Below are 14,867 nucleotides of genomic sequence, written 5' to 3'. Positions count from 1 at the left end.
AATAATTATATTTTAGCATTAAAGATGTAATTTAAAGTTGAAGACCTTGTGCATACTGGTAGATTAACCATTACAGAAACATAAAAAGTGATTTTGGTCACTGTATTACTGTTAATTGTGTGTTAAATGGGTGGTGGTCTAATAAATTTGTTAAGCACCGTATGTTATAATGTTTGAAAAAATTACTGTGGGTTACAGGCCAGTTTGGCACCCAGATTCATTTGTCCACAAGTTGTTGTTGAAACACTTATAGCTCCAAAATGTATGTCATTCAGCATTGTTGGTGCCTTCACAGATGTTCAAGTTCACTATGCCAAATGCATTAATGAACCCCTGCTCATTAATGGTTGCTGTTTTTGAACTATGCATTATAGTTAGAATACATAATTTAAAGCAAATAATAATAATATTTTGATCAAATGCTTTCCACCTGTTGAGTTTTGCATTTGATGACACATTGACAAACTTTGTTCACAGATAATGGGTTTCAGAGTGATTCCTGAGCCAAAGTAGTGATTTCCAATGCAGATTGTCAGTTTTAATGCAGTGCCAGCTGAATTTGCATTTACACGTTTCAACTCCTCGAGAAACAGTGTTGTAGCTGCAACAACAGAATTTAGGCTTTTAGTTCTCAAAACGGGACCGATTGTCTGTGAGACATCTTTTAATCATCGATAGGTGTAGGTGTGTTTGTGATTTATCTTAGGTTAAGTTGAGAAGTTATTACTTTTAACAAATGTTAAAATGTTAAATTCGGGGATGGCTCAAAGGCCGATACTGCTACACTTGAGTATCTGGTGATACCTAATACCATTGTTTCCCCTCTCTTAAACAACGAATCTGTTAATCATGCATTTGTCAATGACTGAGCTCACATATCAGCTGTGAAACCAATCATGGCAACTTTTTCCAAGGATCAGCTGTGATTAAAGAGACTTTTGTTACTCGTCTACGCTATGCTGTAATTTGGGATAATGGGTTGTTTTGGATTATGCTTTTTCTTCACTGATATCTAATCCCAGAATCGCAGCTGGTATCAGACCAATATTGGTTCTGAGTACAGCTTAGTATGATATTAAAAACACAGTATACAGTATGAACCATTGCTTGGACTTGGAATACCCCGCAGGTTCTGCTAAGCTCCCATTTGCTACTCTCCAGCACAAAGCAGAAGAGTTTCCATTCCTGTAGGCACGGGCAGATTTATCCCCAGACAAGAACCTCTGAAAATGCCTGAGTTGGATGAAAACAAATTCAGCCTTGGGAAAACCCTCTGAGCCAACAATCTGTTTAGGTCCAAGAAGAAAATAAACTGCCATTGACAGCTGTCTTAAAGTGCTTCACTGCCACTGGCTCTGTGTTTTTGGCTGTGGTGTGTAGATGTTTTCTATGCACAATATTAAATCAAATTTGACATCTTCTCAGGCTGCTGACAAACACGGCACTACAAGCAAACAGAATACAGTGTTAAACAGAATACATTCAACAAAGGAAGTTAACTCCATAAAAATGGCATAATATAATAAAATTGCAACTTCAACCTAAAAACAAATTGCATTTTTGACAGTTGGAGGAAACCCCGTGTTGGTTGCAGTTAATGTCATAAATCTTCTTATATTTTCTTGAGAACACACTAATTTTGCCTTGGCCACACGCATGGATAGTAAATACTCAAGTATTGCACCACTCATTGTACTGTTGTATGAAGACTTAAATTCATATTTAGCTGGGACGTCTATCCTGACCTGTTGTATATGTGTTTTTGCATGTAGATGGAAGGTTATGCTTACGGTAAGGTGGTTATTAAAAAGTTACGTGATAGAGTGATAGGTCAAAGATTGAGATTTGTAACGTAGATCTCTACTGTTGTCTGCTTCATGGTGCCTATATTTAAAAAATGTGCATGCTTTTAGAGAGCGTGGGGAAATTGAGTGCTGTGCTAAGCTTTTTAGCTTCATTATAAGAGACACCTATGAGAAGTTTGATGTTGATTTTCTCATTTTCTTTTAGATCAAAAATAGATTTAGCATATTGGCTAAAATGTCAGAATATTTATGTTAATTTTTTTTTTTTTTTTTAAATCCACCCGCCTGCAGTCAAAACTCTCCCTCACAAATCCATCTTTGGCTTTTTTCTGGAGCAACACTATGTTTTGTTTTTTTTGTTTTGTTCCAAGAAAGGTCATCCTGCTAGCAGCAATGAACAAATCCTCAGGGTGTAGGAAGTGCACAACAAAGGACTGAACATTTTCATGTTTCATACCAGTAAGGTGAATCCTGAGGTAATTTGATAATTAGGCTTAACATGCTGTATACTTCAGCTCATACAAAGCAGATAATGGTAGTGTAAATTTTTTGGCAAACCAAAGTCCTCCATCCTGTTCTTCTCTTTGTTTATTACCTGCACGTGCAAGCGAAACCACTGTGGTGCAGTGGTTAACAGTGCTGCATAACAGGTTATGGGTTTTCTCCAGTTACTCTAGCTTCCTCCAAAGATATGGTTTGACTGATGATTCTAAATTGGCCGTATGTATGAGGGTGAATGCTTCTCTGTATCTGTTGGGCCTGCAACAGACTGGCAACCTGTCCAGGGTGTATCCTGACTCTCACCCTGTGAGATCTAGGAACCCTGAATTGGATAAGGTTGCTCAGGTTTGTGATAGTTTGCTATGTTAGCATCTCTGCATATGACAGTTTTGACTTAGATGTTTCTTGCACACAATTGCGACGCAAACAAAGGTTTGGCTACCTTGCACCATCCTCATCCTCCAATTGTATTTGCAGACGACAAGGTTATCTCCACGTCTCGCCTAGTGGTGAAGTAGATGAGGGAGAGCCATTTTACATGTATAGAAAGGGAAATGAATGAGTTACGGTAAGAGTTTTTTTTTTTTTTTGTTTGTTTTGTTTTTTAAAAAGGTCCACTTATGGCCAACATAGTTGGTAGGTTAAAGCATTTGTTATTCTTTGTTGTTTTGACTGTTACAGTTCATTGGTGTGTCTCTCAGCAGCAGCAGTAATAGTTGGGCCCAGACAGTGAGTATTATTGAAGGTGGATAACTCTACCTTAATGAATACACGTAGTTACAAGTGTGAGTCATGCAAATTTACACTAGTAGACTAGTGGAATCCATGAATAAAAATATACAGTTGCAAATGAGCGTAATGAGTGCCCTTAAAGCCCCCCCTTCCTCCCTCCAATTGTCACATAGACTTGAATGGAGGAGAAAAACCACCTGCAGCCAGTGCGAGCTGGTGGCATTCAGTGTGTGCTTTCTTTTGAAGTTGAAGCCACAGATGAGGTTGTATTAATAGTTCTACTCAGTTGGCATAGCTCTCAACACATTAATCTTTGCAGCTCTGTGACCTTGTTTCCTCATTCATCACTCTCAACTATGCTAGTAAATCTAAAGCACACAGTTACAGTAGGATCCATGCATTAAATAAGAATTGTATGTGTTGTACCACATTATCATATCAGTACATCAATATGTAGAGCTCATTAACAACTCAAATCTTGAGAATTGTGTTTTTGATCAGTTTCTTTTAAGGCAGTGGAGTTCTCTGCCTGATCTCTTGCTGATTTAATTGGTAAATGGTCTCCTGGCTAACTGGGTTTAGCAGAACTAATCTGGGATCAAGTGTTTCACATAGTTTGACTGCTTTGTGGAGGGCAGATGGGATGCATACACATACGCACATAAAAACAGTGAGCAGTGGAGAGGGCCAAAAATAGCACAGCTTTTTTCTTTCTTGTTGGTAGGGGGCTGTTTAGCCAACGTAAACAAGAAAAATACTGCAAAGACACTCTTAATAAGGCAGAAAAAAAACTAGCTACAGGGAGTGCAGAATTATTAGGCAAGTTGTATTTTTGAGGAATAATTTTATTATTGAACAACAACCATGTTCTCAATGAACCCAAAAAACTCATTAATATCAAAGCTGAATGTTTTTGGAAGTAGTTTTTAGTTTGTTTTTAGTTTTAGCTATTTTAGGGGGATATCTGTGTGTGCAGGTGACTATTACTGTGCATAATTATTAGGCAACTTAACAAAAAACAAATATATACCCATTTCAATCATTTATTTTTACCAGTGAAACCAATATAACATCTCCACATTCACAAATATACATTTCTGACATTCAAAAACAAAACAAAAACAAATCAGCGACCAATATAGCCACCTTTCTTTGCAAGGACACTCAAAAGCCTGCCATCCATGGATTCTGTCAGTGTTTTGATCTGTTCACCATCAACATTGCGTGCAGCAGCAACCACAGCCTCCCAGACACTGTTCAGAGAGGTGTACTGTTTTCCCTCCTTGTAAATCTCACATTTGATGATGGACCACAGGTTCTCAATGGGGTTCAGATCAGGTGAACAAGGTGGCCATGTCATTAGTTTTTCTTCTTTTATACCCTTTCTTGCCAGCCACGCTGTGGAGTACTTGGACGCGTGTGATGGAGCATTGTCCTGCATGAAAATCATGTTTTTCTTGAAGGATGCAGACTTCTTCCTGTACCACTGCTTGAAGAAGGTGTCTTCCAGAAACTGGCAGTAGGACTGGGAGTTGAGCTTGACTCCATCCTCAACCCGAAAAGGCCCCACAAGCTCATCTTTGATGATACCAGCCCAAACCAGTACTCCACCTCCACCTTGCTGGCGTCTGAGTCGGACTGGAGCTCTCTGCCCTTTACCAATCCAGCCACGGGCCCATCCATCTGGCCCATCAAGACTCACTCTCATTTCATCAGTCCATAAAACCTTAGAAAAACCAGTCTTGAGATATTTCTTGGCCCAGTCTTGACGTTTCAGCTTGTGTGTCTTGTTCAGTGGTGGTCATCTTTCAGCCTTTCTTACCTTGGCCATGTCTCTGAGTATTGCACACCTTGTGCTTTTGGGCACTCCAGTGATGTTGCAGCTCTGAAATATGGCCAAACTGGTGCCAAGTGGCATCTTGGCAGCTGCACGCTTGACTTTTCTCAGTTCATGGGCAGTTATTTTGCGCCTTGGTTTTTCCACACGCTTCTTGCGACCCTGTTGACTATTTTGAATGAAATGCTTGATTGTTCGATGATCACGCTTCAGAAGCTTTGCACTTTTGAGACTGCTGCATATTTTTGACTTTTCTGAGCCTGTCAAGTCCTTCTTTTGACCCATTTTGCCAAAGGAAAGGACGTTGCCTAATAATTATGCACACCTGATATAGGGTGTTGATGTCATTAGACCACACCCCTTCTCATTACAGGGATGCACATCACCTAATATGCTTAATTGGTAGTAGGCTTTCGAGCCTATACAGCTTGGAGTAAGACAACATGCATGAAGAGGATGATGTGGACAAAATACTCATTTGCCTAATAATTCTGCACTCCCTGTAGCATCATAGCTGTGTGAGAAATCGTTGTGCGTTGAATCTGGAGATTCTGCTGAGATTAATTTCTGATATTGGATGCCACCAGCTCTACTTTTTGCTCACCCAAGTTTTCCCTTTGATTTTGTTATGTAATTTTCCCACCTTAGATCAGCTCTAACAGTGGTGTGTGAGCAGATGTATTATTTGGTAAGAGTACAGCTTTTTTTCATAGTATTGTAACGATGGTTAAGTGTTATTGTACATGTTGGTTATCTTTGCACACTGTTGTTGTTCTTTAAGATTCATGTTTGGTTGTGCTGCAGGAAGTAGGGAGGGTGGTGTCGAGGAAGGGGAGGGGGGACCTGGGTTCTGTGTTGTGTGGGTGCCAGGCTGAAGAGAGGTGTAGCACGAGGGCGCTCTCCCCTGAGTTAGCAACCCGCTTGCTTATGTGCCGAATAAACGGACAAACTGAGACCCAACCGTCTGGTTCTTGTGAACGTTACATTGGTGTCAGAAGTGAAGAAAGAAAAAAGAACCCCGGAACGCCCGACACCCTGTTGCTGGCGACGCTTGCCGTTACGAGACGAGGATGTTGCCGGGCAGGATTAAGAAGGAGACGGAGGAGAGGGAGGTTCGTCCGCGCTCGCCCGCCCATGGAGTGAGGGAAACGGCGCTGCGGCTGTCTGCCGAGGCTGGATTTTCTCCAGGTTTGACTAGGCTCGGGAACTGTTCGCACAGCGGCCGCGATTCCGGCGGGAAGGAGTCGACCTCGCTTGGCGCGCCGTCACGTGATGTAAACAAACATGGCGGCGCCCAGCAAGCTGCAGCGCATATAAAAACGCCTAAGTTCAGCGGCAAGACGCCATGGGAAGTGTTTATCGCACAGTTCGAGCTGTTAGCTGTTGCAGCTGGCTGGTCTGAGGAACATAAAGCTCTCCAGTTGGCTTTGTGCCTGTGTGAGGATGCAGCTGCATGCCTGCTGCTGCTAACCGAGGAGCAGAGGGGAGATTATAATGCTCTGGTCGGAGCACTTCAGAGGCGCTTCGGGCAGTATAACCAACCAGTGCTGCTGAGGTCGGAGTTCCACAACAGACGCAGATTGCCAGGTGAGCCCCTCCGCATTTTGGCCCATGAAGTCGAGTGCCTTTGCCGGAGGGCGTATGACAGCATGCCACCATCAGTGCAGGCGGAGTTAGCTCGGGACCAGTTCCTGCAGGCCCTGAGCCCTAAAGAGCTCCGTATGCAAACTCAGCTTGCTCGGCCGGCCACACTCAGTGCAGCCCTGGAGCTAGCGTTGGAGAGGGAGATGCTTGCGGGATCCTCTGGGGGCGCTGATGACGCACACGTGGTGAGGGCTGTGTCAGCACCTGTGGAACAGACGGAGACGCCAGCGGGCCTGTGCAGTTTGGTGCAGGCGGCTTCGCTGCAGTCGCCTTCCCCTCGGGCTGGCCCACACCGCCGACCGCAGAGCTGCTGGGGATGTGGACAAGTCGGACACCTCATCAGGCAGTGCCCCAAGCTTGCAGCGGTTCAGGGAAACGCCCATGGGCCCGTGTAGGCGGGAGTACACGGGCCTGGGAGAACGACATCCCCACTCCACCGCCACTCCCACCTGGTGCGGCCATCGCTGTGGGCTGGACCCAGGTTGGCGGCTTTTGCCATGTTCCAGTGACGATTGCGGGGGTGTCCTGTACGGCCCTGCTGGACACGGGGTCCAATGCAACGCTGGTCCGACCCGATGTTGTCCCACCCGGAGCTGCTGTGCAACCGACTAATGTGCAACTTAAGACTGTGACCGGTGATCTGGCCCCAATGAGAGGGAGGGGAGTGTTCCAGTTCAAGGTGGGGGACCTCGGTGTGTCTTATGCTGCCTGGGTGGCTGACGTGCAGGACGCCTGCATCCTTGGGCTGGATTTTTTACGAGCCATTGGTGGTGTACTGGACTTAGGCAAAGGCTTCCTCGCACTCCCTGATGGGAAGAAGGTGCCGCTTATTCCCCCCCCGGTCTGCACAGCATCTGCCGCGGCGTCCACCTCCACCGCAGAGACCCCTGCAGACCCGCCAGCAGAACAGCGAGCGGAGGAGGAGGAGAGGCTCTCAGCAGTGAGGAGTATCTGGTCAAAGAACTGTGAGGGGCTGACTCCACAGCAGCAAGAGAGTCTATGGCAGGTACTAAAAGAGTTTAGTGACATTTTTGCCCTGAAAGAAAGTGATGTTGGCTTGACACACTTGGTAGAGCACGTCATTGAGACCGGGGATGCCCAGCCTATTAAAGTGCGCCCCCGCCGCCTGCCCCTGGCTCATCAGGAGGCTGCAGACAGAGAGTTGTGTGAAATGATGAAGGCGGGCATCATAGAGCCATCTGATAGCCCGTGGGCCTCCGCGGTGGTGATGGTGCCTAAGAAAAAAAGTCCTAGGATGCGTTTCTGTGTGGACTACAGACCACTCAACAAAGTGACGAAGAAGGACTCTTACCCCCTTCCCAGGATTGATGAGTCTCTCGACTTAGTAGCCGGGTCCTCCTGGTTCTCCACCCTGGACCTGCGGAGTGGCTACTGGCAGGTGCCACTGTCCCCGGAATCCAGACCGAAGACAGCCTTCTGCACTAACAGGGGACTATGGCAGTTCAAAGTCCTGAGCTTTGGTCTTTGCAACGCTCCTGCGACCTTCGAGAGGCTTATGGACAGTGTGCTGGCTGGCGTCCCACGGCAACGGTGTCTGGTTTACCTGGATGATCTTCTAGTGCACGGGAGCTCCTTTGATGCTGCCCTGGATGCCCTGAGACAAGTGTTGGAGAGGGTGGCGGCTGCAGGCCTGAAGCTGCATCCCGACAAGTGCCACTTCATGAGGAGGGAGGTGGAGTTTCTGGGCCACAAGCTGGGTCGTGAGGGCATCAGCACTTTGGAGGAAAAAATTCACACCATTACCGAGTGGCCCACACCAGCAGACCAGAAACAGCTCAAAAGCTTCCTAGGACTGGCGTCTTATTACAGGAGGTTTGTGAAGGGCTTTTCCTCCATAGCCGCACCACTCTTCCACCTGCTGCAGAAGGACCGTGACTTCATCTGGACCCAGGACTGTCAGCAGGCGTTCAACACCCTCCGCAAATCGCTGACAGAGTCCCCAGTCCTCGCCCCCCCTGACCCCACCCTGCCTTTTGTCCTGGACACTGACGCAAGTAATGTGGGGCTGGGAGCTGTGTTGTCGCAGGTTGGGCCGGAAGGTGAGAAGGTGGTGGCGTACTTCAGTCGGGTCCTGAACAGGAGTGAGCGGCGCTACTGTGTCACACGACGAGAGCTGCTGGCTGTGGTGGCAGGGGTGAGACACTTTAAGTACTACCTGTGCGGCACAGCATTTGTTATCAGAACTGATCATGCTGCCCTTCAGTGGCTGATGTCTTTCAGGGAGCCAGAGGGGCAGGTGGCTCGCTGGCTGGAGGAGCTCCAAGCCTTCAATTTCACTGTGGAGCACAGAGCAGGGACGCACCATTCTAACGCAGACGCCCTCTCTCGCCGCCCATGTGCTGCAGCTGGCTGCCGTTACTGTGAGAAGCGAGAGGAAATAGAGCGGGAACTCACGACAATAGACGGAGCAGCACAGCTCGCCTGCAGGGCTCTTCTGGTGGTGGATGCAGCGGAGTGGAGGGCACGGCAGGAACAAGACACAGACCTGCTGCCGGTCCTGCAGTGGCTGGAGAAGGGGGAGCAACCCCTTTGGGATGAGGTCACTGGGTTTTCCATCTGTACCAGGGGGCTATGGGCCAAGTTTGCAGCTCTCAGGCTGAAGGAGGGGGTGTTGGAGCGTGCCTGGAAGGATCCTGCCACGGGGGAGGAGAGGTGGCAGGTTGTGGTGCCAAGGTCGCTGAGGTCAGCGGTGCTGGAAGCCTGCCATGGGAGCACTGGCTCCGGCCACTTTGGGGTCTCTAAGACTCTCCGCCGCCTCCGCCAGGGCTATTACTGGGGTCAACAGCGGAGGGATGTGGAGGACTTTTGCCGCAGCTGTGATGCATGTTCCTCACACAAAGGGCCACAGGACCAGTCCCGGGCTCAGCTTCAGCAGCAACCAGCAGGGGCTCCAATGGAGCGAGTAGCTGTGGACGTCATGGGCCCATTTCCTCGCACAGACAGAGGAAACCGCTATGTTCTTGTGGCCATGGACTATTTTACCAAGTGGCCGGAAGCATACGCCATCCCAGATCAGGAGGCTGAGACTGTCGCTGATGTATTAGTGGAGGGGATGTTCAGCCGCTTTGGAACAGCAGAGACCCTCCACAGTGACCAGGGGCGTAACTTTGAGTCCAAGGTATTTGCTGCCATGTGTGACCGCCTTGGGATTAAGAAGACCCGCACCACCCCACTTCACCCCCAAAGCGATGGACTGGTGGAAAGGTTTAACAGGACGCTGGCCCAGCAGCTAGCCATCCTTACCTCAGAACACCAACGGGACTGGGACTACCATCTTCCCCTTATCCTCATGGCCTACAGGTCGGCAGTGCAAGACTCCACCCAATGTACGCCTGCCCTGCTCATGTTAGGGAGAGAGCTGAGAACTCCTGCAGAGTTGGCTTTTGGGAAGCCCCCGGACGCGCCAGAAGCACCACCAGGCCGGGACTACGCAAGGAAGCTGCAGGACCGGCTGGATTCTGCACATTCCTACGCCCGGGAGCAGCTGGCGAAGGCAGGCCTGCGCCAAAAGAGGAATTATGACATCACCACTAAGGGGAGGCACTTCCGTGCTGGGGAGCTGGTGTGGGTCTACAGCCCAAAGAGAAAGAAGGGACGGTGTCCTAAACTGGATAGCAGCTGGGTGGGGCCTTGCAGCGTCCTAGAGCGAGTGGGGGAGGTTGTTTACAGGGTGCAGTTGCCTCCTAGGGGGAGGATAGTAGCGCTGCACAGAGACCGGATGGCCCCCTACAGAGGGCAGTCCCTCCCCTCCTTTCCAGAGGGACGTGTACAGAGCGTCCGTGACCCTGCTCAGAGGGACCCCCGACCGGGGCTGCGTTCCCCTCCCTCGGACTCTTCACCCCAAAGCCCCGACGCTCCGCGCCCACCTCAGGGGCTCAGGAGGTCAAGGAGGGAACATAGGCTACCACCCCGCCTCAGAGACTGTGTCGTTCCCTCGGGGACGAGGAACTTATTGCTGGGGGGGCAGTGTAACGATGGTTAAGTGTTATTGTACATGTTGGTTATCTTTGCACACTGTTGTTGTTCTTTAAGATTCATGTTTGGTTGTGCTGCAGGAAGTAGGGAGGGTGGTGTGGAGGAAGGGGAGGGGGGACCTGGGTTCTGTGTTGTGTGGGTGTCAGGCTGAAGAGAGGTGTAGCACGAGGGCGCTCTCCCCTGAGTTAGCAACCCGCTTGCTTATGTGCCGAATAAACGGACAAACTGAGACCCAACCGTCTGGTTCTTGTGAACGTTACAGTATGTTTTGTAATATTCTGTATCTCATGAAGGCGAAACAGTACAGGACTTAGTCTTAGTCTGAGCAGGATAACCCATAAACCGGCACCACAGTGTTGCAGGATGTGCTGGAACAAATCAAATCTGTGGCATTTACAAAGCACAACTTACAGGACTTGGGTCTGCATCTGCATCTTGGTTGCCAGATAACACAGGGCACCTTTAGAGGCTTCTGCAGAGCCAGGAGATGTTTTACTACATACAAAGGACAAATAGGCAGGGGGTGGACTTAATGTTTTGTTTCATCAGTGTATATGGCTGATATGATGTTATCAAATCTGACTTTAAAAGGCCTAAGGGTTGCATGCCCTGCTCTGTATCGCAGGACATCTCTGTCTGTAGTGTCAGCTTAATTCTTAAGCTGATAGATGCCACTGCATAACATGTTAAATAATATTGATGTATAAAATTGTATTAATTGCCCCAGTGGGACCTCTAGAAAACTTGTGTTCAGGGAAATTATTAGATGGGACTGTGTTATTTATGGGAAGTTACCCATTTAAGCCTTGGCAGATAGAAAATGTGTGACTCCTTTTGACAAGCAAAGCTACAGTAACGTGACAGATAATTATCTTTTTATTTATTTAATTCATGCAATGAACACACAAAATAAGATGGTGCTATTGGAAGCCATAGTGTCTGCTGCTTGTTTTGTGATTGAAGATGGGTTTTTTTCAGCTATATTTTTGTTGTGTTGCTGCATAGTGAGTCAGTAATCTGCAAATTACTATTTAAATAATTAATACACAACAAAAAGAGTCAGGGGTGGTCCAGGAGATCTCTCTGACTTAAAATTAACCTATAAATTGAAAGGAAAAATATCTGCAGTGATTAACATTCTCATCCAGGTTTTGTATCACGCTAATGTGTTGTGTAACACGTGTGTAAACAAACTCTAAACAGACTCCAGGCCCTGTTTAATCACACAAAGTGTGACACAGTGAAAAACCTTCCCCTTTCCACTTGGGCTTTGCGCATACTTCACATCTGTCCGATTCGGTGGGTCCTTTCTGGCTTTGTCCGTGTGGCTACAGTGTTGTTACTGTCCTGTACTGTACCTGTCTCCCTCATTATTGAGGAGGCTGTGAGATGGATGACTTCACTGCTGCGGTTCATGTATGCTGAGGCTCAGCAGGAACTTGACTCCTGCGTACCTGCAGGCCCTGGTGGAGGATTGTTGCCGAAATGCACAATGCAGTATTCAAGGCCACTCCAGTAAAATATTGAAGAGAACAGTGTGCTGACAAAGGTACATCCTAACAATGACAATGATGGAACGGTTATTCTTTTACTCCTCTCTTTTTGTACATTCACATCCACTGTGCAGTATTCATGTTTTAGCGTGCTCATGTGACAGTTAAGACAGAAAACTTTGCTTTGTAATACGCTTTAATGCACCTGATGGAAATGTTTACTTTGCATCTCATTTTCTTAATATAGTTGTGAACTCTAAAATCATTAAATACTCTGGAGCAAACATGCTCCACTGACAGTTTCAGTCAGGAAACTGCTCTTGGTGTTGGTTATCTCTGTGATGCCGCACAACAGCGTCCCGAGGGGCAGTTTTACTCATGCAATTAAGAGGCAGTTAATTGTTGATGGGCTCCAGTGGTTTGCCACAGTAGACTTGTACTGCGATGCAGCGTTAGGACACATGGACTCATTAGATCACGCTCTCTTCTCCCTCATGACAAACTTTGTTTGTTTATAAAGCAGGAGGCTCCTATATGTGATGTCATCTTGCTCTCTGATTTACAGTGTAACACGACTGCCAGACTTCACTGACCCAAACGGATCATTTTAATGAGGCTCTTCGTAGAAACAAGTGGAACACAAACGGCAAAATACACAAACTGAATTTTCAGTGTTGTTTGAGCTCACCCAAACATTTGATGGCTTAGAAAATTGAGCTTTTCTCAGAAACCAAAGAATAGAAATAAATAGACTCCATGAGCATCTATGTTGGTTTACTGACCCAGAAGTCGAGCCAATATTGTTGGATGGTAGTGAGCATGAAAGGTAAATCCTTAAGCTTAATTGTTTTGTTTTTGTTTATGTGCTAAACAAGTGTACAGTAACTGACTTAGATAATGTACGATAACAATGAGGTTTCAGCAGCTTTAGTCTCTGTTTCTGAACTTGGTGTTAAGAACACATTGAAGAAAGTGTGTTGTTAGTTACTGCAGCAATTTTATCAGTGCTTCACAGAACACCCACTCACATGCATGCACAGTCCCACTTGTTACAAGCAGCCATATAAAACGCACATCTACACACATGCACACCTTTGTCTCCCTCTCTACCCCTTTTTCATTTCAGCTCTTCTATACAGCCAGTCTTATAAAAATATATTAGATAGCCTCCCACATACTTACGTTGACTCCTGCACACGTTACATCATCTCTGCCACATTTCTTTTATCTTTTTTACACTGCCAGATTATCTCGTGAAGGTGTTTGACCAGAAGCAGCACGTTTGGTTTTGTATTTTTAATGTCTTAGATCAGAAAACTCTGAAGTAATAAAATATTGTAGTCGTCAGGTTTTTGCAGACCAGAAGAGATGGTTTGATTTCCTTGTGAAATGATTATATAACAGTGCTCATAACAAATCTGTTATGATACTGAGGAACCACAGGCATATTAGAAAACTTTAAAAGCTTGCAAAAGCTTGCACAAGCTAAAGACCTAACCAAAGCTGTGATTGTCAAGCAGAGGGGTCTGTCTGGACTGTGATTGGCTCAGAGACGCCAGCTTTAGGAGCAAGTTGTTGTGTGTAGTCAAGCTTTGCTTGACTACACATTGCTGCAGGGGATTTTAGTCAGATGGCGGCTGAGGGATCCTGGTGTGCTGTGAGAAATTTCAGTGGATGTCATGGTGGGACTGCTTAATACTCACTTCCTGTCTCTGATTCCCCCCCCCCCCCCCCCCCCCCGCCCCACGACATTTTGGTGAGCACAAACACCTTCTCATTGTCAGCTCATACGTTGATGTGCTTCATTAGCCATCCCCTCAACATGTGTCAGTGCTGCACTATGTTATAATAATAATAATGGATTGCATTTATATAGCGCTTTTCGGGACCCCTCAAAGCGCTTTACAATACCACTATTCATTCACTCTCACATTCATTCGGGCAAGTTACAGATCCGTACAAAGTCTTGTTCTTTCCAGCTTCTGTCACTCCACTGCAGCAACAACCTAAAGATGAGAGAACTCTAGTGAAGCTCGATAGGGTTTTTTGTTTATTTTGTTTTTCAAACAGTCATTCCTGAAAGACTGTGCTGGTCACAGCCACCGCCTGAGGACAAAAGATCATAAATCACTGCCACCTCAGTGCGGCATTAGTTTTAATGTATTTTCCTCTGTTTTGACAGAAACCTCGGGAAGTCGGGCTTGCGGGTATCCTGCCTTGGATTAGGTAAGATCACAAGACAAACTGTTTGTGCGTGCTGTAGACTCAGTATGACAGACCGGGGAGGCCAATATAAAACCTGTTCTCTATACAGAGAGAAAGTGTTATTAAACAGAGTGTGAAAAAATTGAGTTTAAGTATGTCAGAAAGAACAAAAAGGTTCTTATTCTACTTGCATGTTTGTGTACTAATTCTCTGACCCCACTTCTCTGTCATTCCCTTTAGGAACATGGGTGACGTTTGGTGGACAGATAACAGATGAGGTGAGAGCAGATGCATTTTGTCAGCTTCTATCCATCAAAGCTTTGGAATGGAAACCCTCCATATGATCTGAGATATCCTAGGTTGCTCAAGAAGCCTATTTTTACTTTTCTGACAGAGTCAACAGGCAGACTCTAGTCCTGTGAAGCCAGCTTCATAATTAAAATTTACTAACACCTGACATCAGTGGTCTCACCCCATCATTTCCCCTCTCTGTTCCTTCTCCCCTGTTCTCTCAACAGATGGCAGAGCAGCTGATGACTCTGGCCTATGAAAATGGCATCAATCTGTTTGACACAGCGGAGGTCTACGCTGCTGGCAAGTGAGTATATCCTGTGTGGCGAGTCACATAGGAGTGAGTGGTAGCAGCAAACATTA

At 46.6% G+C, this 14,867-nt stretch overlaps 1 protein-coding gene across 2 annotated transcripts in view; it reads left to right on the top strand.

Moving 5' to 3' along the window:
• The window catches only part of kcnab2a (potassium voltage-gated channel subfamily A regulatory beta subunit 2a), a 121,088-nt gene that overhangs the window by 83,042 nt on the left and 23,179 nt on the right, over window positions 1-14,867 (top strand). For both annotated transcript variants that reach the window (XR_014911752.1, XM_085406786.1), the window contains exons 3-5: window positions 14,191-14,234; window positions 14,454-14,491; window positions 14,732-14,811. Coding sequence is in view for 1 of the 2 variants with exons in the window: in XM_085406786.1 (XP_085262912.1) it covers window positions 14,191-14,234; window positions 14,454-14,491; window positions 14,732-14,811 (162 nt within the window). In the remaining variant the exon portion in view is untranslated. The remainder of the gene's footprint in view (window positions 1-14,190; window positions 14,235-14,453; window positions 14,492-14,731; window positions 14,812-14,867) is intronic.

The sequence above is a fragment of the Rhamphochromis longiceps genome, linkage group LG5, assembly GCF_057381845.1.
Source record: "Rhamphochromis longiceps isolate RC_006_pf linkage group LG5, R_longiceps_female_GT1.1, whole genome shotgun sequence".
NCBI lineage: Eukaryota > Metazoa > Chordata > Actinopteri > Cichliformes > Cichlidae > Rhamphochromis > Rhamphochromis longiceps.
Note: the sequence above shows the minus strand (reverse complement) of the source record. Positions and strands in the feature narration are given on the sequence as shown.